Below are 10,082 nucleotides of genomic sequence, written 5' to 3' on the forward strand. Positions count from 1 at the left end.
GTGTGTATATGTGGTTGCTCTTTTAGAGCACCAGTCTCATAATCTGTTAGATAGTGAATCCTCAGTTAGATGTAAAATAACTGTATTCAGGTACCTGTTAGATAGTGAATCCTATATACATCATGAGTATGGTATGTGAGGCTAGGTAGTGTGGGGCTCACCTCAGTTAGATGTAAAATAACTGAGGGAGCCCCGTCCGCCGTCCGCTGGTGTGGCTGATAAACTGTATAGTGTGTATGTAATCGGGCGGAAGCAAAATAAGTAGTCAAAGCTGAGGACTGTGCGTACGCTGGGCGGAGGTAGAATCTAACACTGAGTACATTAGTAAAGTGGTGTATGTTTGCCAAAGCAAGGGTACTGGCTGGAGAGCACTCTCCAGCATCAAAAGCACCGAAAGTAAGATTTTCAACTTGCTCTGGGTACTTTGGCTGCTGGGAAGCACTCTCAGCTGCTCTCGGATGGTTAGCCAAAAATACATGTTTTGCAGATGTATTACAACACACATTACATCTTCCCCAATTACATACACACTACACATCCATGTGACCTGTAGCTATACCATCCCACATAGACCTATACCATGACCAGGATATGAGGAATGGAGGTGGACGATGACCAGACAACTGTCCGTCGCACCTTCCCGCGCCTTAGTACTATAGCCTTACTTACTTGCGGTTAATGAAGAGTTCAAAAAAAAAAGATATATTACAACCTGTGTCTCTCACGGGACAGAAACCCTCGCTCATCAATGTCCACCACCAAGTCAACGCTCGCTACACCTTCAAGTGATCTCCAAGACTATTACGACCATATTCCACCCACGTACAGAATATCAGAGACTACAACACCCAAAATCAACAAAATATTCCTTTGTCAGTCGTCGACCAAACTGATGCGGAATCATACTCTGATATACCTATTCAGACAAGACCGTATTTCGTGGACAGGAGAGGGGAGTATGCAGGGCATGTGGAGGAGAAGAGTCGAGATGGGAAGAGGAAGTAATGGGTGTGTGTGTTTTCACTCTTTTGGTTATTATTATTGATAGTGGTGGTTTTGTTTGTAGGTCCTCGGCGCACTCTCAACGCTCGTAATTGCTATCGTACTCGCTATAATCCTCGGTGTAGTTCTTTCCCGTGGGTCCTCTTTTTCCTCCTCCTCCTCAAGCTCATCGTCATCTGGAAACGACACGATTTCCGGAGACCCGAGTCAGTTCACGAAAGACGCAAGGCTGAAGCAGAGTTTTTGGGATAGCGTATACACTTGAGGGGACATTGTATCCGGATATTGTGGGGCAAAGCTATGTACGTGTTTTTGTAGACCAATGATACTAGAGTATTCATTTAGAGTATTCATTTATTGTTTGTCTCGTTCTAACGGATGTGGTAACGGATATGCAGCTGCTCTCCCAACTAACCACCCGAATCCGAGTATATGGAGCTGATTGTAACACAACCGCACTTGTGCTCTCTGCTATCGAATTAACCAAAACCAATCTGACCGTGTACATTGCCAACTTCCCCGAGGCAAACGATAACGGCGAATCCTACGACCTTCAAAAGACTACGATTCAGAGTCCTATCCAGACGTATGGGACGAGTCATATCGCGGGTGTTACGGTGGGGAATGAGTTTATATTGGAGTGGGTGACGAGTCCCTGTATTATCCTTGGTGATTACATACTGAACGTGTTATACGTGTTCGTCGTATAGTTATCTTGACGACAACGGCGGAACAGACCCCAACAGCGCCATTTGTGACGCTGGTGCGGAGCTTTTTCTTGGGTTCATCAACGACACAAAGACTATGCTCTCTGACCTAAATGTCGATCTCAAAATCGGAAACGCAGATGCTGGGTCGTATTTCAATGATCTTGTGTTGGAGAGTGTTTGATTATGGGATGGCCAACGTCCACCCACGGTTTGCAAACCAAAGCATCAACGACCCAGCTGGATGGACATGGAGTTTCTTCGAAGGTACCGGGCGCAGACTTTGGCGAATCAGCCGGATATGTCGATTGCGGAAACGGGGTGGCCGACGGTGGGTAATAACCTGCTAGAGATGGTTCTTGGCTTATGTGTGGCGTAGAACTCGACAAATGTGGGTGGGCCTTCAGTGGCATCTCCAGATCTTCAACACCTTCATCTGCCAAGCAAACGCCAATGGGACCGAATATTTCTTCTTCGACAACAAGCTGTGAACCTCTGTAGACCAGTGTAAACCCAACTGGAATTTAGCGCTACCCTAGTGTATCAGAAGGACAGATATAGTGAATGTACGAACCAGCGCATGATCACGGTTCCGACGGTGGCCGGACATCAAGGGAGGAGGGCCACAAATTAGCCGCATCAAAAGAAAAAAACACCCTCTTTACTTTACCTCAATCTCCCACTTCAATCCTCGTTGCTCAATCTACCTGCGCTGGTTCGGTATGTTCCCTTGGCTCCAATGTTTCCCCGATTTTTTCTTTCTACTTCTCGCTAACTGTTCTTTGACAGCTTTTGGTAGAATATCGCCGGTATATAACTACCACTAGTAGTGAGTCCCTCTTCAGAATACTTTCGGCCCTTCACAACCAATTGAACTTAATTGAGGACTAGAGTACCTTAGAACCAATAAAACAACAAATCCAATACTCACGTCTACTCACTTTTGGCGCTGGTTCAGTTTGTACTTGACCCCAAGCATCTGTTCTCCTTTCATTTATCTGATGATCTGACGACCAGTTTTCAATCGTCTTCCTATTGAATTTTCTGGCCAAATTCCCAACCTTTTGTATGTCGTGTCGTATCCTCTCGAAGTGAACCACTCACGCGTGCTTATAGTGTTCTGAAAGCATACTAACTGAAAAAAGGGCCCCACGTTCTTCTTTCTTCACTCCTTGACACAGTTCTGCTATCCCGCAGCGACCCCATATGCTTTTCCGAACCATCACTCCGATCTTGGTCCCTTTGCTCTGTTTTTGGACGAGCGGGGTGACAGCATCACCCTTGCCCACTGGTGACGGTTCTGCAGCTTCGCGATTCTTTGGACGCACTGAAAACTTAGGTATGTTAAACTTCTGTGCTGTTTATCCATGTACTGTATCCAAGGATTGTGTCAAGTCCATGCCGCGGGCCTCCATTCCGCCGCTCGGTACTCCGAAGATCTGCTCTTTATTGTAATCTCTCTCCTATTGTTCTTTCTCGCTACACATATCCTTTCGTTCTAGTCTCTCATTATTGTCTTTTACTCTTTCGTTCTAGTCTCTCCTTATTGTCTTTTACTCTACCCTGCAGGTACTACTCGTATAGCTCCTAGTAGTTAGTCTAGCGCTCCGCACCGATGCGCCGTTCCGTAGATATAAATACTGCCTGTACGCTACTGTAGTTCCTCAGTTTAATTATCGACTTAGATTCCCTCTTACACTCTGTGCTCTCTAAGTCTTTAGGCTCAACGCCTTGAAGTACTCTCTACGCTACCTTAGGACTAGACGTCCTCTGGCTCGCTCCTCGTTACCGGCGATACCGCCGCTCCGACTTGGCTGCTTCTCAGTTCCTCCCTTCTCTACTCTCGATCTCCGGGGACTAACGGCGTAACGGCGGTGTTGTTAATAACTTCACTACTGTCCCACTCGTCTTCCGCACTTAGACACCTTGTGGCTTTGGCACGGTTACACGGTGTACATGATCTTAACAGTATAATTAAACTCAATCCGTTAACGTCGTACTGACATATCATTTTTTATGCCTCCGAAAACTCGAGCTCAATCTAGAGCTAACTCCGAAGAAAATACTTTCTTCACTACAGCCCAATCATTTGCCCCATTCTCCGACTCTATCTCTGCAATTGGTCAACCACGTCGCCGTAATCGCGGTTTCGGTCCAGCTACAGTCCCTACTACGTCGACTCTTCCTGAAGCCATGGAAGAGGAACAACAATTCGAATACAGTACCTTGTCCACTGGTGACGGACAACCTGTCCAAGTCCTGACCCCTCGTCGTGGACAACCCCCCGTGGTCGCTCCGGCTCGGGGCCGGTCTATTACTCGAATTGATTCTCCAATTCTCCAAGCCATCGCCCGCCGTACGGTAACGAGCTTGCCTCGTTTTTGTGTGAAAGAGAAAGGAAGGAATCTAATGGGCACTCCAACCAACCAATCTAATACACAATATGCAAGTTCACTGCTATCAAATTTATTTAATAGCAAGGGGTAGCGTTGGCAAAGGTTCCGCAAAGCTTTGAGAGCTAAGCACGAAGCTTTGATCAATCAATTTGAATCGTTCTAAGGGTTCGATATATTCCTTTGATCAAGGTAGATTCAGCACGATTTGTGCTTTGGTTTGTATTGATTTGGGTATATCAAGAATTGGGGGTTTGAATCAAAGTAAATTAAAACCGAAACACACAGACCCCTACGGAGGGCTAGAACTATGTGCTGGCACAACCACACAGCGTGATTTGCCCTTAAGACCAACGACTGATCCTAAGTTCGAAGAATACCCAACAACTGGATATACTTCTCGCAGTCACAAGGAGCAGAACACGATGTTCCTATACTCACAAGTGCCGGGCCCGAATGGCTGCTAGCGAAGAGGTTTCAGTCTGGCGGGAGTGTGTCTTTCCTTTTTACGGATTAGCACTGCAACGTCGTCCCAAAATCACTTGTATTCCAGATACATCGGATCGCTATTTATACATACAGAATATAGAGTCACATAGTACAATTAATTTAATACAATAAACGTTCGGAACCGCAAGGAAACTTCTACACTCAGTCAGATACCATTTAATTTGAATCTACATGTCCTTATTTGGTCCATATTGGTTCCAAGATTCTAGTATACCTCCAAACATAGGTAGGTACTTCAATATTCATTTAATTTAATTGTTTTTAGAGAATGACTCGAATGGTGTTCAACTGTCATTGCGGTTCAACACTTACTTCGATCGTTTGTCATTTCGTCTGGAGGCAAATCAGCTCTCCTCGATTCTAATCCTATCAATCTGATTCATTTGGATTAAACTAATTGCTTCTCTCTTTCAACAGACACCCATTGTGCCTATACTCTATCAAGGGAGTTACGCATAGTATTCATTTAATTGCATTCTTCAATGTTTTCTACGTCAGGACTCTTTGACATTCATTTGATATGTCTTCGGAGCCTCGCAGTCTTTCGATCGTTCTTCTAGTCATTTTCCTCAACCATGCAACTTGATTGGTCTATTAGACTAAATCGCAGTCCTTTAGATTAATGCATGATCTTGTTCTAGAAGGAGTATTTGGTAATTCCTGAGTTCTAGAAAGTCATTTCGAGTCAATCCTCGGTTCATGGTCACTTGAGTAAGTTCTTCCAAACTCCTGCCAGTGTAAGGTCCAATAAGAATACCCTTGGTATGTCATACGTGAATGGTCATCCTTCGGATGTAGTCCGAGTCTGGTATAATCCTGCTTGACAAACAGGTAGACTGCTATCCGTAGGTAGTATCGGGGATGGGTAAACTGACCAACTTGTGGTAGTATGGGTATATGGTCCCTTCAACTTGTTAGACTGATTCAGTATTGACTTTGACTGTCAATCTGGGTCTCAATTACAGTCCTCTTGATACAAATCTATACGTGAAAATGTCACAATTCACAGCATAGACGTCTAGCCAAAATTTAGGCGTGTCATCCCCCCCAAACTAAAGAATTTGACCGTCCTCGGTCATTCGTAGTTTTGTATCGGGAAAGGATACCCAATCTGTTATTAGATTGATTCGACAAGACTATATCTCCTTTTAATGTAAATCACTGGGTTTGGATCTCTACTTCTCCGTGCTCTCCAATCAATTTGGATGCCCTCAAATGGGTTTCTAGCGCTCATCTTATCAATTTATTCACACGCCTGCTACGAATCGTAACAGTTTAGCGCTCAAATTGAATTGAATACTTTTTCGGTATTTGTATCACATTTCGAAATTTTTAATTCACAATCTCTTCATCATCTAGTCACAGAACGAGCTTCCATTTCACGGAGAACTGCTCTGACGTACGCACTGATCCAGTGTGTACGTTTATTTGGTTCGGGGCACGGGGTTCAATGAAATTTTTCGTTGAAGTCCGTTTTCCCTCTTTATTCCTTCTTTCATCTCGTTCTTATCAAAATGGCTTCAACCTCGAGTCCAACTCGATCTTCGGCCACAACCACGCTACTTCCTGCCTCACTCGCAGAAGCTCAGAAATTAATAGCTGGTCTCAAATTAAAATCATCGCAACCTCTTTTCTTTGAGAGCGATTCGTTTCAACGCCTTTCGGAGGGAGATTATTCTCCTCCCATCCTTGATTCACAGAATTCGCCTGACCACGATAGTTCTAGACCTTTCCCTGCTTTCTCATATCCTTCTGCCTTGGTTCCATTCTGCTTCCCTCCCGGCTCTTCGCGACAGTTATCAGTTGCTTCTGGACTGGATCTGTTTTGTTCTGCCAGCATGATTACTCAGATCTTACATCCTTTGCTTGAAGCGTCTGATTCTTTGGATTCGGGAGAAGCTTTTAATGCTTTTGAAGAGGCAGCACCTTTTTTAGTACGCCTCCTTTGTTTTTCTTCTTCCCTTAATCCTTCTTATTCGGATTAATTCATCTAGATTTATGTTCATGATTTTTGGATTGGGCGCGCCAACTGTCCTTTGTTTGCGGAGCATGTACTCCGGACGGCTGACGGACTATTTCAACGTCTCCCTGCCTTCCTTCGCGACAGTCTTGAGCAACAATGGGGTATTCCCTTTAATCACCAGTCGTCCTTTTTGGTGCGTTCGTCTCATTTATTAATTTGTTCTTTCTCATTCTTGATTATAGGGTCCTTCCGATTTCAAACAGTTCCCTGTTATCCCTATCCCTTTTTGTCTTCGATTTCGAGAAGGCAGTGCAATGATGCGTCTTGCCTCTTCCAAGGATTTAGATCCATTCGTCTCACTTCGTTCTTCAATGACGGAGACACGTTCACTTCCTGGAGGCCCTCGGATACCTTCACCCGTAGAGGATTCCTTTGAGTCTTCTGAAGAGAACCAGTCGGTGGCCCCTCCCAAACGCAACAAGCGTAAACGTGAATTGACCAGCCTTATGGCTGATGCTTCCACCATTCGTTCGTACTTCACATCGTCATACTTTTCAATTAATTCAATTTCCTTTTTCTCCTTTTCAGTAGACCGACGTTCCAATGTTAAATCGCCTCTTAAAGAAGATCATCCCATACTTCCCAAAGCTTCTTCTTCAAAGAAGAAGGTAGAGAAGCCTGTTCCGAAACCCAAGGTGACCGCTCGGTCCAAAACCACTGTCAAAGTGGTGGAGGAATCCCGGGTTTCTCCTGAGTCAGAAGAATTGGCGACTCCTTCATATCAAATTAAACGCGTCCGGCTTCCCCCCCGCCTTCGTCAGGCAGCAAAAGGAAAAGCACGTCAGATGGAGGTCTTGGATGTCGAAGAGTCCGATACAGAGGAGGAGGTGGTACCTCCACCCTCAAAGCGTCTTAAATCTTCGAAATCCGCCCCCGCCCCTCTCAAAGCATCAAATTTTCGTCCCGCTCTGCTCATCGATGAGCAGGGTCGTCTGAAATTGCCAGGAGACTCGGTGGAAGGCTTCACTCCCTTCAAACGAATTGAACACGCCCGAGTGAGTTTTTATCTTATTTAATCTAATTCATTCGTATTAATTTGAATAGAATAGCGCGCCTTTGCAGCGTCAAAACCCCATATTCGATGTGAACCCCGAGTTCCTCGATTTAGGTGTTATTTTGACTACCCAAAAGGCCAGCTTTACGATGCAGGATTTACTGCAAATTAACCGTTCAATTCGCGACGTAAGATCTTTATTCTTTTATATTCATTTAATTAATTTAATTGTGTTTGTGTAGCCTTCAATTCCGGCTCAAGCTTGTGTTTCTGCCCTGTCCCGAGGAGAGTTCAATCCGAACGCTTCTCGCTTGCCAGGGCTCAAATGCGAATCATGCTCCTCTCGGAGCCTCAAGTGTATGTGCTCGCTGGATGTGGACCTGGCTATGAACGCACTCAATGCGCTTCATGTTGCCACCACAAGCAGCACTCTCAGTAAGTTGTTTTTCTTATGATTTATTTGTTAATTCTTTCCTTTTAATTTTATTCATGCAGACTTGACAAGCTCCCTCCGTCGTGCACAGGAACTTCGTATGCAGCTGGACGGGCTAGGTACCTTATTCGATCAGGCCCGCCAGTCCTTCCTGCGATCTTTCCTGGATCTACAACAGGCTGGTCAAGATCCAATTGTCGTCCTCGAAGCCCTTAAGGCTGCCGAGCCTCAACGTGAATCTATTTCCGTTGAGGATTGGACTGTCTTGGCCACCCTTTTTCAGTGGTCCAGCCCATTCAATTTGAATGGGTTGAACTTTGATAATCGCACGCCCGCAGAATGGATCGATCTACTCCGTAGCCTCCATTCTGGCGCTTCTTCGGCAACAGTAACCGCAGACGGACATCTGGTAGACGCCTCTCAGCCCCCAGCAGCTGCGGTCGAGGTTTCTGAGGCCCTTGACCCTCAAGGGTCCCCTCCAAGTACTGTAATTGAGCAGACTTCAGGGGTCGAAAACCTTGCAAGCCTATCTGAGGGAAGTCCGATTCAAACTGAATTGGACCTTCCCCAGATTGAAAGTTTGACTGAGTCGACTCTCTCTCCTGAAAAGGGGATCTGAGTCTGCTCAGGCTTTCAAGCTTGGATCTTGGGGTCTTCGGGGCGTTCATTTTTTTTTGTTTTTTTTTTAATTTTTTATTTTTACATTTAGTCATACACGGACAGACGGGCTCTCATGCCCAATATCTCATCATAGCTGACCACTCGCGGTCATGTCGTTTTTACGGGTCTTCAGACCCAAATCTCATCTATGGACCTTTTCAGGACCACTGGTCGCTCGAGACCATTTTACTTTATTAGATTAATTAGTCTAATATCTTTTTGTATTTTCTTGTGTTTCTTGTAGGTACATTTACCTGTTATTTTTGTTGTGGATAGCCATTTGCTATCTTGTACATATCAATTTACGAGCTTTTATGCTCACTTTCATATTAATTTGAATGAGTGAAACTAAGATTTAGACAAATACTTGATTTATCCCATTTACTTTGATTGAGGAGCTGCCCTTGCTCATTCCTATTAATTTGAATGAGTAGATACATTTTCTCTTCTCTCAATACTTTGTTTACTCAATTCATGTTTTAATCTGAATGAGTGCTTGCGAATTATCGAGCCAGTTCTGAGTTCCACTTTTGGATAGGGGTTCAAAGTAAGACTCCATTCCGGATCCTGGCATGAATTTTCATGCGAGATCAGGACCGCAAGACTTTACTGTCTTCATTGTCCTGAGTGCTCAAGTCGATCTTCGTTCGCCGTTGATCATAACAACTTCAGGAGGTATTCTCAACTCCACTTTCAGGTTCAAAGCGCAGTTTCTTTACTCATTCCGCTTATTTTGACCTTCTGTATGATCACTTTGATCAATTCTGGGTCACTGCGTTCGCAATACCATTCAATCTGATTGCAAAACTATTAGTCTAATTGAAATTTTGTAAATTTTCAATCAAATCGATATCCTCCTCCCCCAAACTAAAGAATCCAACTGTCCTCAGTTGTCCTAATTTGGTCAGGAGCTTGATTTCACTGTTTCGGTATAAAAGCTCAGGCCAATTGACTTATCAATATGCCATTCGTTCCAAGTCGACTTGCATTAGTCGAACTCAGTCGAGCTCTCATTCCATACAAAGTTCCAGCAACATCCATTATCGTTCATCCTAGCATGCCTATCCATCACAAGAAGGATCTTGACATTGCTCGAGTTGCTGAGCCCCACTTGGGTGCTTTGCAGCAGCTACTTGCTTCGTACAAAGGCAAGAAGACGAACAATCCCGACAAGGCAACAATTTCTGTCCTTCGTCGGTCTACCGAGTATCTTCATGATCTCTTGGTATGTATTCTTCATTCAATTTAATTGATACGTATTAATTTAAATCGTTTATTACCAGGAAAAACCTGTTACACTTCGTAGTCATGTTAGACAGATTTCTAACTTGACTGCTCGTCAGAGCATTATCGATACTTT

At 44.4% G+C, this 10,082-nt stretch overlaps 1 protein-coding gene across 1 annotated transcript; it reads left to right on the plus strand.

Annotated features, from left to right (window-relative positions):
• Positions 1 to 748: 748 nt before the first annotated feature.
• On the plus strand, positions 749 to 2,200 carry C8R40DRAFT_1070356 (uncharacterized protein; the record flags this gene model as incomplete). Its single annotated transcript, XM_046226220.1, has 8 exons — positions 749 to 872; positions 925 to 1,008; positions 1,067 to 1,208; positions 1,241 to 1,304; positions 1,401 to 1,642; positions 1,713 to 1,859; positions 1,885 to 2,040; positions 2,089 to 2,200. 8 exons carry the CDS (start codon positions 749 to 751, stop codon positions 2,198 to 2,200), a joined length of 1,071 nt encoding a protein of 356 aa, XP_046085302.1.
• Between the last annotated feature and the right edge of the window lie 7,882 nt (positions 2,201 to 10,082).

This window comes from Lentinula edodes, assembly GCF_021015755.1.
Source record: "Lentinula edodes strain Le(Bin) 0899 ss11 chromosome Unknown C8R40scaffold_22, whole genome shotgun sequence".
Lineage (NCBI taxonomy): Eukaryota > Fungi > Basidiomycota > Agaricomycetes > Agaricales > Omphalotaceae > Lentinula > Lentinula edodes.